The sequence below is a fragment of the Echinops telfairi genome, unplaced genomic scaffold (assembly GCF_000313985.2).
Source record: "Echinops telfairi isolate 266 unplaced genomic scaffold, ASM31398v2 ScPeMD7_7424;HRSCAF=8462, whole genome shotgun sequence".
Taxonomy (NCBI): Eukaryota; Metazoa; Chordata; class Mammalia; order Afrosoricida; family Tenrecidae; genus Echinops; species Echinops telfairi.
The window spans coordinates 41,565,850-41,581,666 of record NW_022111324.1 but is presented as its reverse complement, the minus strand read 5'-3'; the positions used below and the strand labels follow the sequence as shown (position 1 = coordinate 41,581,666).

The window sequence follows — 15,817 nt, the reverse complement described above, 5'->3', positions numbered from 1 at the left end:
TTTGAATTAAATCAGTATCTGGCAGCAGAGGGATGTTAAATTGAAATCTATGATCCACTCAGTCACCAATCAAGAAAGCCCCCGGGCTTCTTTTCCCTTTGCCAGAGAATCAAATAACAGTATACAAAAATATCAAAGATTTTCCTGGAAATTTTAAGCCATCATTGTTATGAATATATCTATATTCTGGACCTTACAAGCTTGTCCTATTATTTTTGAGAATTCAATAAGGGAATCTTTAGAGTTAGGGTTAATTGAATTTTTGTTCATGACAAAATAGTCTCAAGATTAAGATTACTCTTGTTGGTTAATGTTTATTCTTATGTATCGAATTGTGTCTCCTCAAAACACAATATAAACCCGAACCCCAATCCATGCAGATAGCGGAGCCTTTGTAGCCCAAGGGCTTCGTGCTCAGCTGCTAACTGAACTATTTGAACACACCAGCCAACACGTGGCAGAAAGACATGGCAGACTGGGTTTATAAAGGCCTAGAGCCTTGGAAACCATATGGTCTAGTTCGGCTGCCCTATAGGTACATGCTGAGTCAAAATCAACTCCATAGCAACCAGTTTATACAAATGGATGCAATCCCATTTAGGAATAGGGTTTTCCTTGCTATGTTAATAAGGCTCTGTCAATATAGGGTGAGTTTAAAGGCAATCATTTGGGGGATATAAAAGGAGCATATTAGGGTATAAAGTCAAGCAACAACCGGAAACGATACATGCCTGTGGATGTCTCTGTGGAGTGTTGCAAAGAAAGACATGTCCCCAGAGTTGACAGAGAGCCTTCCCCTAGAGCCAGCACAGTAGGTGTGCATTTCTGGCCTCCCAGCAGTGTTTGGTAACAGTCAGTTACATATTGGGCTGTGATCTGCAAGATCAACAGTTTAAAACCACTAGCCACTCCCTGGGAGAAAGATGCGGCTTTTTATAGTCTAAGCCCACAGGGTGACCTAAAGGGTCACCATGAATCGGAATCAACTTCATGGCAATGAGTTTTCGTTGTTCTGTTGTCTGTTTGTTTTGGTAGCCCGTCAGAAAATTAATTTTTGTCCATTAGAACCACACACTTGTATTTATGTCATAGCAGCATGAGAAATGATATTTATTTACATTGTTGCAAAATTGAACATTCTAAAGTCATTCTAAAAGGTAGCACTTTTTTCCCTTTTTAAGTATGTGCTAGAAAACAAAACAGCCTTTGAACAATAGCATTTCTGGGTTGCCTCTGTCACCAGGAACCTACACTCGACGTCAGGTTTGGGACCGCCTGCCCCGGGCAGTGAAAGGCTTCCACAGTGACGCATGGGTGGATGTTGAGCAGGGAGCTGAGTGAGTGGACCCAGGGCGTCTGTGGACTATGGCAGGCAGGGCACCAGGGTTCTGGAACACCTACTGTTCCGATCTGGAGGTTTTCTTATTTTAACTGCGAATGAGCTTCACTTTGAAGCCAGAAACCTCAAGCTGTAAATCAAGAACGCCTCCAACACTGAGAAGTGCAGGATTGGGGAGGACTTTTTAAAGGGAAACTGTTTCCTAAGACTCTCGGGGAACGTGGGACTGGTTCTTAAAGCAGTTGTCCTCAGGCAAACACTGCCAAGTATATTAGATGGATGTTTTTTCTAGATTTCGGGAACAAAGTAAAGCTTAGCCCAGGTGAAAAAAATCATAGTGGATGAGTGAGTTTAAATTGGAAACATGCATTTTTGTCATCACTACTCATTGCAGTGCACAGCAGTAAAAATGGCACTTTTGCTGGAAACAGGTTGGAATTTGCCAGGTCATACTCACCTCTGAACTGCAGAAAGTTTCATGGTTTGAATAGTACTACAGGCAATCACAGCCGGTTGGAAGGTATTGAGCAACTCCGGATGCATAGGAGGACTGAATGAAGACCATCCTCGCAATGTTGCCAGCTGCTGACGGTAGGAGACGATTGTGATCCCGACCAAAAGAGGCTGAGGGACTAATCCTAAAGGGCAGGGACCAAACCAAATCTCTGCAAAGCAAAATAGATACGTACGTGTATACATCTACACATATATCACATATCCATATATATATATGTAGCCATGCATACAATCTATAGGGACTCAGAAACTTGAGATTTTTTAGTTCCTGGTAGTTTTACTGAGAAGAATAAATGCTATGTATGGTTCATTTCAGCCTTTTAAATGAAGGAACTTCTTCAGTGGGGGATGGTGCTGCCATTTCTGGGGGCAATTTCAAGGAATAAGAACAGCAGGAGAAAAGAATCTTTTTAAAATTAGAAAATCCACTTATTTAACCAGCAGACTGTATATGGATGGAAAGAATGCATGGAGGTGAGTAGGTGGCCTTTGGTTTGTGGGGGAGATGGAGCTTGGAAACGATCCACCTGTGACCTCTGCTGTCTGCACGTCCTGGCCGAAAAGTAACGATGTGTCCTGTATACTGTGTGCTCCCTGCGGCTCAGTGTTTGTGCTTAGCCTACAGCCGGACCTCACAGTTGGTAGAATGGGCTGCACCTTACAGAGAGCCTGTAAGAGGAGACCTTCCCCATAGGATTTCCAAGGCTGTGGAGGTTTTTGGAAGCAGATTGCCTCATCTTCCTCTAATGTAGAGGCTTGTGAGTTTGAACTACCAACCTCTGGTTAGTACCTGAGTGCTTCAGCATGACGTCACCAGGGCTCCTTTACCCTTTATCCTAGTTGTCCTAACTAGTCTGCTAGATAGAAGTGTAGCTTACATTTGGCAAGTAAAACCTGGGTCACATAGATGAGGCAGAGTGGAAATCCAGACCACGATTCTTCATCTCCAAAGCCTCTTGAAATGATAATAAAAGCCCTCATTCAAAGGGCTGCTGTGAGGTTTAAATGAGACATATTGTGTGTAGTGTTGTAAGCTTAGCATTGTCTTGACCTTTAGCCGGTGCCCAATAAGAGAACTTTCATTCTTTCTTTTTGTTGTTGAGACCTTTCATTCTTATTATAATCATCATTACTATGATTGTGATGACTTCTACCCCCGCTATTATTCTCCAATTACTGCCACTTGTATGAATTGATGACAATAATAGTAGTTACACAGGGCCAGACTCTGGGAACCCTACCTATTTCCATCACCATGATAAATAACTAAACACCAAACCCATTTCTGTCCAGCAGATCCTGACTCACTGTGACCCCATGTTGCTACCAAGTAGACTTTGCAAGTTCTTCTGGGCTATAATTCCCATAGGAATAGATTGCCAGGCCTTCCTCCACACGTGCTGCTGGATGGATGCCAATGGCCAACCTTGAGATAGAATCTAGCATAAACCGTGTGTACCACCTAGGGAGTGCCAATGGGAAGTGCCCCTGATGTTTGAAGGACATCAGAGAGGGTGGATTTCACAATTTAAACAACAGTTTCTTGTCATTTCCGGCTTCTCTTCTCACTCACTGGGCCACAGAAGGCACACAGGGGGCCACTTAAAGGACCTTCCCATCATTCCTTGTAAACACACACCAGATGTGCTTTTTACCTTGGCCGCCTTCAGCTAGGGTTGACCCGAGGGCGGGAAGTAGGATGGTGTGTGCACCCCAAAGGCTGCAAAAAGCTGCACTAGAAGGCCCATGCCCTCAGTGCTACCCAAAGCGCTGTTTTGATTTAATGGATCCTTATTTGCCACTCTGAGAAAAATCAGGTACATGCAGTATTTGCTATGTTTCATAAATAACGTACTAGTTATTGTTAGTACGCAGATGAATGCTGCACAGTCCATTCATGCTCAGAGAAGGAGCTCTGAAGAAGCTGCAAAACTAGAACCGGAGAAGCACCCCTGTTGCTGTGATCCTTAGGGTGCCTCCATGGGTGAATAATTGTGTCTCAGTTATGCATTGCTGTATGGATACCAAACTGCCCTGACCTTAGACACTGAAAACAACAATGCAGGTTTTCTCAGGATTCTAGGCATTGAGTGGGTTATCCTTTGTTGTTCTCACCTGTGTTGCTCTTGTGGCTGTATTTAGCAGGGGCATTATGCCAAGTTCAACAGGAAGCTAGACACCTGAGCATTTTCATAGCAGACTTCTTCATAGCCTGGCCATCTCCCGGCTGCCCACCTTCCAAGAGGGCAAAAGACTTGAGGCTGGCCTACTGAGACATGGAGAGTGTCACATCCATGACACCCCATCGGTGAAATAAATCACAAGGCCCACCCCGACTCAAAGGAAATGCAACCAGACTCCACCTGTTGTGCCATCCTCATACATATATGAGGGGGTATCCCCCAAAACCGATACTCTGTGTGAGGGGAGTGTGCATTTGAAGTTTGTTCCACCAGGTCAGACTGCTAATCACGCTTTCTCTTTAGAGGTTCTGAAAAGATTGTGCAATGGTGTGCAACAAAAAAAGGCCTGATTGTGGCAGACAGGGGACTGGTTTTGCCACCACGACAATGCACCTGCTCATGCAGCCATGTCAATGCACCAGTTTGGGCAAAAAACAGCATGCCTCTCTTGCCCCACATGCCTTACTTTCTGACCTTGTTCTGTGTGATTTCTTTTTGCTTCCCCAAATGAACAGGCACATGAAAGACAGCAATTTGATGACATAGAAGAGGTGAAGAAAAAACGAGAAAGATGCTGTCAGTCATCCAAACAGATGAGTGTGAAAAATGTTTCCAAGGATGGAATTGCAGATTTGACAAATGTATTAAGTCTAATGGAAAGTAGTTTGAATATAAGGTTATTTTGTAAAAAAATAAATAAATAAATACAATGCTTTGAAAAAGTAATTCCATTTTTTGGTACTCCCACATAGATAATATTTGTCCTTTTGTGATGACAATTATGTGATGAGAGTTTCTTCTTATCTGTGGTTGTGCAATGGGTGGCTCATCTCAGGATTGGTAGTTTGAAAGAGTTACAGCCTTAGAAACCCACAGGGGCAGTTCTACCCTGTCCTATAACGTGGCTATGAGTCAAAATTGACCCCATGCTGGTGAGGTTTTTCTGGTTTTTGTTTTTCTTACTTGTGCTAATACCATAGGATCAAATTTTCCTTTGTAACAGATATAGTCTGCATTTTAAAAATGAATCTATCTGTTCTTTTCCTTTAAGTAGCATCTCTTTGCTTTTTCAATCTACACCTCTATTATAAAGTTGTAGCTCTAATGAGAACAAAAGAATCATCTACTTGTATGTTCTAGACACAGACTCCTAGATATAGACATCTTCTTGAACTTACACTTAGAGCAAAATTAGAGAGAGTCAGTAAAATATTAGACTGGGCTACGAAGATATGAGTTTAGCAGACAGAGCAATGAATGGGCACCTTGTAATCCTGTTGATGACTGGTATGAATACCAGTGATCATCCAAAATATATTTCTTATACTTTGACCCCACCTTGTTCTAGGTGAGAGGGAATCATGGTGGCAGAGTGAATGTTAGGCCATGAACCAAAACCCAGCGGTTCCAACCCCCCAGCTGCTCCATGGGACAAAGATGAGGCTGTCTGCTTCTATAAGATGCACAGCATTGGAAACCACATGGAACAGTTCTATTGTGTCCTACAGGGATTAAACTGAATCCGAATAGACTTGGGGACAATGAAGTTATTTCCTGATTTGTTCTAGGTGAAGAATATTACAGTGAATAAAATCAAAGCCTCGTCCTCATGTAATTCTAGTTAGAAGCAACAGGAGGCAAGAGATATGAGGTCTGCTAAGTAAGACTAAATGGTACAGAGCCAAAGACAGAAACAAAGTTAAGTAGACAAGGAGAGATCAACCATGGGGATTGAGAATGAATAGGGAGTGAGAGAAGGAAATAATCAATATAGAATGCTAACCCAATTGCCAAGGGAGGAAACTATTTCAAGAAAGGAACACACGTGTTTCTGGTGCTGCGGAAAGCTGGATAAGGTGAGGGTGGAGGACTAGCCCTGTGTTTGGCCGTGTGGAAGGCACTGGGCATGTGGTCCCACGAGAGGGCCTCGAAAAGGGAGGAGAAGAAAGATACAGAGAACAGAGGACACTCCTAAGCAGTGCTGCTGTCACATGAATAGCACAAGTGGCTGGCTTTCCAGAACGGAAACTTGCCCTCACAGTCCTGAAGGCTAAATGTCTAAATCAGGGTCTTGGCCATGCTTTCTGGTGGGCAGCGGCCGTGGTCGTTGCTTCCGTGGCTTTTCCTGCCATACAGACAATCCTTATACGGCCTGTCTCTTCCCCTTTAATTATTTATTTATGCGTGTGTGTGTGTGTGTGTGTGTGTGTGTGTGTGTGTGTTTCTATGTCTATTTTGGAATTTTTATAACTCAGAAATGATTAGATTCACTATCCACCCTAAACATAGCATGGGTTCATTAACATTAAAAAAGATTCCTGTTTCCAAACAGAATTACCTCCACAGCTACAAGGTTCAGAAACTCAGCTTATATTTGGAGGGTGGGTACAATTCACTCTAAAGTAAGGAAAAGGGTGTTGAGAAATAAGAGGTCATTGGCAGGAGCTGGGGACCGAGAGAGGGGATGTCTCTGATGGGAAGCCTGGCAGCATGGCCGTGCTGAGGGGAATGGTCTGGGGCAGTGGGAAACGTGAAGCTGGGACAGGAAAGGAGCAATTGCTCGATGAGACCCTTGAATAACAACCGAGGAGGGGTCCCTTCAGAGTAGCATTTTCGTACATTCACCATCACATCGTCAAAACTTGTTACTAAAAATGTTAACATGTGTGCAAACCAGGTACGCCTCTTTTAAAATCGTATTTATAGCCTATGGAATTAGCATGTAATGTACATTTCAAAACATGTACAGAATAGAAGCAAATACTGTGGAGATATAACAAAAAATAGAAGATCTGCTATTTTCTCTTTACACCCCAATGGAGAACCATTTTTCGGTGTCATTTGAAGAGAGCACTGGGGGTGGGGGTCTTTGCCTTTAGACAGTGACTGACTTATCCAAAGCAGTTACACGGGAAAAGATCGTCTTCCTTTATTGACTGCTAACCTTGGTAATTATTCTGACTGTAACCAACCTTACAATTTTAAGTGTAACTAGCTGGAGGTTCTAATTCAAAAACAGACTCTTCAAAGGGCTCTCGAGATTATTGTTTCCCCCACGTGATATCACAGGATGCAAAAGAAAACTGTTAAGGAGAACAACCGCATTTCAATGTTTATTGATTGCCCCTAGGTCAATTCTTAGCTGTGGTTCATCCCAGAGCTCCCTCTGAGTCTTTCCATGGAAGGACAGGGGTCCAACTCATCATCAGTAAGTCTTTCCCCACCGGACAGGAGAAAGTAAGGCGCTCATCTATTTCTTCTACAAGGTTTCGGTAATACAAAAGGTCATTGGCAGCTAAAGCACACCTAAGAGATGCCTCTAGTTTACGAGAATTCCAGCCGACAGGCCCTGGAGCTTTCCCCACATCTTTGTCCTCTGGAAAACCGTTTCTTGCTAATGATGAGGCTGCAAGGACTGGCTGGCTAAGTCATTCAATGGAACAATGGTGTCAAATGGAACCCCACCGAAAGGCTTTCCGGTGCCCAAAGGAAGCCATCCCATCATCCCAACGCAGACCCGGTTGTCAGTTGTCCTATCTCCAGGTGAGTCAGAAAGCCAGGCCGTCAATCATCATGGTCACGGTCACCGCCTGCAGATGCTGCTCTCGGGCGGGGCGTGCGGGCTCCCCTAGATCAGTCTCCCCAGCGCGGTGGCAGTCTGATCCACATTTCCACCCGGGAGCCCTCCTTTTCCTGGCGGCTTGGGCGGTAGGTTCCCTGTGTCGCCCTTTTCTTAATGGCTACGACAGAAGCCACCACTCCCAGAAAGAGGATCAATAGCAAGGCTAGTGTCACTGAGCCAATCGCCGTGAAAACGTCGGAGATCAAGCCATCTGCCAACTGGAAGGATCGAAATAATCGAGGTATACATTATTGAGCAAGACAAGGGTCAGGACACTGGGAGGACCGGCCCCTAATGAAAACCCAGGGAGCCCCTGGCTACCACTAGGTCCTGTCCCGACGCCTGGGTGCTGCTGGAAACCCAGATTTGCTTATTCCAAGATCGCGTCAGCGAAGGTCAACCGCCAGGAAATGAAGCGCTTAATGCGTCCACTGAAGCCATTGAACGTCTTCAGCTCTGTCAGAGATCATCTGGCGTCAAGTGCAAACACGGAACCCACATTCCCTTTTGTAAGACATTTCTACCCCATTGGAACATATGATTCAGTCGCTCTCCTCCAGTGCCAAAAGTTCTGATTTGGGACTGAAGGAGGGCTTGCTTTACAGGCTTTTGGTGGGAAAGGAAGCACATTAAATTAGTGGGACATCGTGGGAAAGGTCTGGGGTCAGGAGTTCGCAGTTTCCACAGTCACCACTTTGATTTGGATTTATTGCGACAACGGATGGTTGTAAAAACACAGGAGTTGAAGGCTGAACCCGAATCTTTGGGAACGGAAAACTGCAGGTAGGAAGGAGCCCGTCAGGAGAAACTCGGCTTTCAGGGATGCTACTTGTACATAGTGGTTAGTTGCATGTTGATTCCACTGTTTGCCAAGCACTTGTTAGCACTTGTCAGCTCCTATACTATGCTGTTGCGAGGGGCCCCATCCAGTTCCCCTCATAGTGCCCCTATGTACAATAGAACAGAGGGCTGCCCTCTCTGTGCCATCCTCAAAAGTGCTGCCACGTGTGAGCCCACTGTTTCCAGTTGACGATGGGCAACATGAAATATGCGATTTGCCTTGCTAGGTTTCATAGAAATTCCTCTGGCAGTGTAAAATCCGGAGTAAGCCATTGCACCTCCACATTTGGCTTCCTTTCCCCTCCTCTTCTAAACTTCTTATTACCGAACCAAACTGCGACAATTTAACATGCTAGGGAATGCTAAAGATCCTTGCTAGCCTCATTTCCCCTCCCTGTCTTGGTTCAAACTAATCAATATACAATTAAAATAATACTGGAGCTTCTTCCTAATGGTGTCTTGGGATTTACTTCCTATGGTACTTGCTCAAATGTGGCTTGTTAGTTTGCTTGTGCATTCAACAATATTGACTAACCTTCTTCTACGTGCTGTGTGCTGAGGTTGGCTATGAAAATACAAAACCAACCAAAGTTTGCAATTTGGAGCTGAGATTCTGGGGATGAAAGACACATGCATTTACAAAGAATCATAAAACACTGTAAGTATTGTCCTAAACTAATTGCACCGGGTTGTAGGTGACGTAAAATGGAAAGGGGGCATTATTATGACAGTTCTTTGAAGAATGCACGGACATTTAAATCTTTCAGGTAGAAGATTCAAATTGGATGAAATACTTTGAAATTAAAATGGGAAGTGGGGGATAAAACTACTTAGGAGTTGGGGAAAGAGTAAAACATCGAGTGTGGCCAAAGAGAGTGTCCATAAATGCATATGTTTGAGTTGGAAATGTTTGAAGAGTGGATGGGAACTAAAACGATACAGTAACCTTGTTAAGAAACTTCAATGCCACATTAAAATTTGGATACATTCCTGAAGCCAGTGGGGACCTAGGGGAGCTTTTTAGGCAGGAACACAATGTGATCAGATCTGCGTTTTATTAATTTGGCTCTGGTCATGGGGTGGAGGATGGGTGGGAGTGGAGAAGCTGGAGGTAAGGAAAACAAACTCATTTTATTAGTCATGATCTCTCTAAATTGGACAATAGAGTAAGAATTGAAGGGCTTGCGGCGGGAGGGGTGAGGGAGATGATACAGATGAAGTTCCCCCCCTTAGTGGCTGCAATGCAATACACAGACGCAGCAGCCAACTTGAATAGGAAGACAATGACTCCAGATTGGGAAAGGCTAATTTTAGATTCCTATTGCATAATTGCCCAGTGGTAGTGGGAGAGTGGGTGGGTGACAGGGTAGCTAAGTGATGCTCTGCTACCTGAAAGGTCTAAACCCATCAGGCTCTCTGGGCAATGACATGGCAATCTTCTCACCTAAAGATCCCGCCTGGAACCCCCTGTGGCTCTGTCTGCCTGCAGGGACTCAAGAGCATTCAGTCACGGGGAGAGAGAGTTTGGGATTATTACTCTCCCTTCTCCACGTTCAATTCACTGAAAACAATTCTGGGTCAAAACAGAGTTTCTTCCTCTAGTTACTGGAGCTCTTTGAACCAAGTATATAGGATTTGACAGAATTCAGTACTTTCTGAGAAACAAAACAAAACACTAGTTACCGCGACTAACAGAGGAGATCTTCAGTCATACTGTCTGGCCATCCTTTTGTGAGTAAACACATGATTGTTATCCAATTACAATAAGCATCAAATCATTTATTAATGTAAGTATGGGCTGGGGGTGGGAGGTGACCCAGAATAAATGAAATCATAGGCTGGACTCACAACAGATAGAGCCGAAGACTGGGCCTTCAAACGTCACTAGCAAAAGACACAGCATGCCAGGCACTTCTTAGCCAACCCGAGTTCTGTCCATCTCTAGGCTGTTCCTGTTAGGTGCCTGGTCCACGGCTCGAGGGTTCGCTGGAATCTGACCAGCGAAAACCCCTGGTGTTATCTGAGGACGTCCACGTGATGCTCAGCCTGGTTCCTAATAGTTCACTGCTCTAATCCAGTAAGCTGTCATCGAGAGGCATAAAGCAAGGCGCCCTGGTGATTGCCCATTTTGCTGCAAACCATTAGGTCAGGGCCTCAAACGCAGGTGCTCCCAGGGGGAAAGATGAGACCTTCTATCCCATAGAGATTTAAAGGATTGGAAACCCCAAGACGCAATTCTGTTCTGTCCTAGGGTCGCTGTGAGTCAGATTGACTCGACGGCAGCGAGGGCAAGGAGTGAATGATGGTTCCTGAATGAGTGAGCTGGGAGTGTCCGGGCAAAGAGAAAAGCCTTTGGTTTGCCTCTGGTTTCTGAGCTTTTCTGGGACCCCGTGAGGCTGGCTATCGTGGGGAAGCTTGGGCAATATGGGCACTATCATTTGACACATTTCATGCTTCCTTTTACTGGGTGGAACCCACGAGGGAAAGGGTTTCACTGACAGCGACTCAAGTCTGTACAGAACTATAATCCGGTGCAACAGGCTGGCGCTCTCTGTCCGTCCTGACTCCACCCCTTCCTCAAGTTGACAGTAGAGGATGTCACTGCCACAGAGAGTATAGTCTCCTCTTTCCTAGCAATCCCAGTCTGGTCACAGTTCTCTGAAGTCTTTGTTGTGCATTTCTCGCCCGCCCATAAAGTCTTCTTACTTTAACTTGCTATTCTAAGACCATTTAGGAAAGCATGTCTGTGGTTTCTCACCATTCTCGATCTCTGAGCCAGAAAGCATCTGATGGGGGTGGATGACTGAGAAAGCCCTGTGCTGGGTGCTTAGTACACATTCTAAAGCTCACATTCAGCCGCAACCATGGGTGCATGCTAAGGGCAGAAATGAGAATGCTGAAACAGGATAGATGGCCCCAGTTAAATGCAAACTGTTGTTTGTTTTTTTATTTAAAAATTTGTATTAGCTTAATAATCAGCACTATGAGGAGTAGCATCGCCAATCTACACAACAACGGAAGGCTCAATGCCACAGCAACACCAACAACACAGCAGTCTATACAAACACTAACTGTGCTGATGAAGAGAGAATTCATTCCCGTCACTCCAAAGCTCTTCAAAGTCATAAAAATGATAAATAACGCCTAGATTGTTAGAAAGCATAATATATGCACCGAAGACTCGGCTTGAAAGCAGAAAGGAAGCTCCTCCAATCCCCGCCCCCTCATCCCATCATGGCAGGGGAAGGGGACGGGGAGGCTGGGAGGAGAGGGGGCCTGGGGGTGAGCCTGTGAGTGAGGCTGGTGAGATTTCAGGGTAAGGCAGGCAGACTCCAAAGAATTTCTAAAATGTCATTCTGATCTTTTCCATTGCGAGTACTGTTCGCAATGATTCTGACCCAGGCTGGCAGGCGACCACCGAGGAAGCAGGTCCTTTAGCTATATTGCTTGTTATTCCCAGAAATGGGGCAAAAGTGAAAGAGCAGATTCACTCCTGCCATTCCTGGCGCTGTGATGTGGAGGCACAGCTCTGCCACTTAGGCATCGCACCACCCGCTGAGATTCATTTTCACCATGTATGAAACTGGATACAAGTAGCTTCTTCAAAGAATGGGATTTCATGAAACTAAATGAATGGGAAATATACAAAGTGAAGTCTATAGTAAGCTCCTAGCACATAAAAATACTACCAACAAAAGAGCCATTGCCACTGAGTTGGTTCTGATTCAGAGACCTTATAGGATGAAATTTAACAGTCCTGTGGGGTTTCCGTTTAGCCCTAGTGCTGAGTGCAAGGTCAGCAGTTCGAAACCGTCAGCCGCTGTGTGGGAGAAAGACGGGCCTTTCTACTCCCATAGAGTTCAGTCTGGGAAATTCACAGGGGCGGTTCTACCCTGTCGCAATCAGCTGGATGGCAGTATGTTTGAGTTTGGGGATATCGTTTCAGATGCAGAATGCCACGTTTCTGCCTCGGAGAGGCTGATGGCTTCAAACCACTGACCTGTTGGGTAAGTAGCTGAACGCTTAGCCACTGGATTACTAATGCTCCAACCTGCCAAACAAGCAGCCTTGGTGGTCACCGTAAGGACTGCACTGCTTCAAACCCGTCAGACGAGGGCGTTTGCTCCGGTAAAGATTGACAACCTTGGGAATCCTTTACAGGGTGGCTGTGAGTTAAATCAATTCTATGGCAATATTTAAAAAAAGTTATATATCATTCTCCCTAATGCTATTCACTTATAATAAGATAAACTAGAACTCCCTTAGGACCTTGCAGTATGAGCAAGCAAGCCAACCTACAAACCTAATGTTGCAATTCCAAGCCCCAGGTAACGTTTGTTGATGAACTGGACCCCCTAGCTACATCAAGCAAGGCATGCCATTAAGCTTTGGAATAAAGCCGAATGAGGAGGGGTTTGAAATCTTCTCTATCGGGCCTCATGCTTTTGAATTCCCTTGGTTGAAAGAACTCCTCCCTACCCCCCTTGGCTGTCCTTTAATTGGCTTAAAATATATGCACTCAGACTGGCTCTTATGATGGTTGAAGCCGCTGTGACACATGGACTGGCAGAGACCTGCAAGGGTGGGGGCGGTCCTGAAAACCAGAGCGAATTGAAGGCCGGGCCTGTTCGGGTGGGCTGCGCTATCAACCTAGCCCTTTGGGGTAAGCATTCTTTCTGAAAGCAAATGCCCCAAATTGATTACAAATACGACGTAACATTATTTTTAAAGAAATGACTTGTGCCACAAACTCTCCAGTTTTATCACATCTTTAAAAATGTATTTTATATGTCCTTTGCTTGAACTGTGATTACTCTGAGCTCTTTCTCTGCAGGTTAAACTAAAACGCTCCACTCTGTTTCCCTCGAAGAAGGTCCATTCAGAAACACGGATGAGGTTGCAGTCTATATATGACCAAAGGTAAGGCCACCCTACAGCATTCTGAGGCAAAATTGCCAGAGCTTATTTTAAATAAGTTTTTAAAATCTTTTCTCACCTGGGTACTGTATGGAGAACTATGCTCTAATAATAAACTAGTTTTTGTTTTAATTCCAGGAAAGGGATCTTATATTGTGTGTGTATGGGTGGGGGGAGATGGTGGGGTGGTGGAGTGATCTTAAGTGACCCTGGAAACAGCATTCTGCTCAGACGTGAACATGGGTCTGAATCCAGCTTTGCCCCCTGTGCATGGGGCGGCTGCTGCTGTTGTGTGTCTCCGAGTTCGACTCACAGTGACTGCACGTGATGGAAGCAGTGAGCTCCACATAGGTGTGTATAAAATGTCTGTGCAGTTTCATAAGAAATATATTGTGTGTATAAAAGTCTTCCTGTAGTTGGTTGTAACAATAAAAACATTTTTTTTCATAATAAGCCCAGTATGTTAGGCTGGGTTTCCTAGTGAAACAAACCCATCTGTGTATAAGAAAGAGCTTTATGTATGAGCCCCTAATAAAATGATTTTAAAAAAAGAGCTTTAGATAAAGATGCAATTACATATAAAGAAAAGTTGTCTGGATGGTTGTGTTTATGGGAGCAGACAGCCAGCTATTTCTCTTGCCATGCCAAGGAGTGGTTTTGAACTTCTAACCATTTGGTTAGCAGCCAAGTGTTTAACTGTCATGCCACCTGGGCTCCCTGCAGTGGGATGTAAGCCAGATCTCTTAGTACTTCTCCGAGGACTGCTGCTTTCATGTGTAGGAAGACCTTCTGGGGGTGCCTAGACATAGAGTGAGCATTCCATCCATGGCTATTCCTGATACCTTTATGGCGCCACCAAGGCTCATTCCCCTTGCTCAGTTTGGGTTTCAGAAGTCCTAGCATTTACCACTTACTCTCATGAAACTTCAGTGCTTAAAGGCCAGCTTGAAGATGGGATGGGCCATCCCCTTATCAACCAATGGAGCCACTAACTTTGGTGGCACCCAGTTATCCTAGTAAGTCATGGATATTCTCCTGTACCCCACCACACAGAATCCTTCCCCACTGGTAGCACGTCACTTCTGACTCCTAGTGACCCGAGAGGACAGAGTAGAACTTCCCTTTTGAGTTCCTGACACTGTAAATCTTTTTGGAAGCAGAGAGTCTCATCTTTCTCCCTTGGGACAGCTGGTGGGTTCAAACCACTGACCTTTCAGTTAGCAGCAGCATGTGTAGCCCATTGCACCCCCAGGGCTCATCTATAGAATTTTTAGTAATGTTTATTATCAAGTCTAATCATAGAATAATACAGATATAGTTGTACATTACTTGAATACAATATTTCTTAGACTATATGAATACCAACAATAAAATTGATTTGTAAAATTTCTCTACTTTGAATGATAACATTATTGGTTACAACTGTATTAGTAACTAAGCAGTAGGATTTAAAAAATGTCCTCCTTCCGTTCATGAATTGCTGCTTGATTCTAAAAAAAAAAAAAAGGTGATTGATATAGTTTTACAAATACCCCTCAACACAATAATGCAACGAAGACAGCAGACAGTTTGACAAAATCAGTGACTGAAAAAGCACAGGCAGCAACACAAACAACACTTTGTGCATGCAGCCTGAACACATGGTTTGATGCTCCTTGTAATTTTGTAATAATTTCAGCTCTGACAAGAGTACATTAGATGGTTCCAAACATAAATTAGCATAGGGCTGTAGCCCTGTATGTGTACTGATGCATGTAAGCAGGGTGTGGTAATTAAGGATTATGTCAGCTAGACTCTCCTGGTTATGGGTGGACTCGGATCTGTCAAGCAGCAGCCTGATGAGACCTCCATGATATCATAAGCCTCTTGTATGGCAGTGGGGGACTCTGGGAAGTTCCCTCTTTCTCTCGGCCCCTCCACCTTCCTGCCTGCTAGAACACTGCCGGTCTCAAGGGGCAGCCCCACGTGGGCTGCCCAACACTGAGAGTTGCCGGTGCCCACCGACTTTGGATCCACAAGAGTCTATACCCACCGGCCTGTGACCTTTCTGCTTCCTGGTGCGTAAGTCTACAGCACTGGCATGTGGCCACATAAATCTGAGTGGACTAGCATCTGACTTGGAAACGTGAGTTGGACTGGGCTTGGATGTCTTCTTGATATATAATTGCTTCTTGATATAAAACTCTTTCTTATACATAATTGAGTGTCACTGGATTTTTTTCCTCTAGAAAACCCAGTCGAATATACTGGGCTTATTATGACAAATATTTTAAAAAATAATTTTATCAGGGGCTCATACGACTCTTATCACAATCCATACACACATCAATTGTGTAAAGCGCATTTGTACATTCATTGCCCTCATCATTCTCAAAACATTTCCTCTCCACTTAAACCCCC

General features: G+C 44.5%; 1 protein-coding gene across 1 annotated transcript in view; it reads right to left on the bottom strand.

Moving 5' to 3' along the window:
- Positions 1 to 7,671: 7,671 nt before the first annotated feature.
- The window catches only part of CRB1 (crumbs cell polarity complex component 1), a 184,452-nt gene continuing 176,306 nt past the window's right edge, over positions 7,672 to 15,817 (bottom strand). The window contains 1 exon segment of the mRNA XM_013003922.1: positions 7,672 to 7,878. Within this exon segment, the coding sequence (XP_012859376.1) occupies positions 7,672 to 7,878 (207 nt within the window).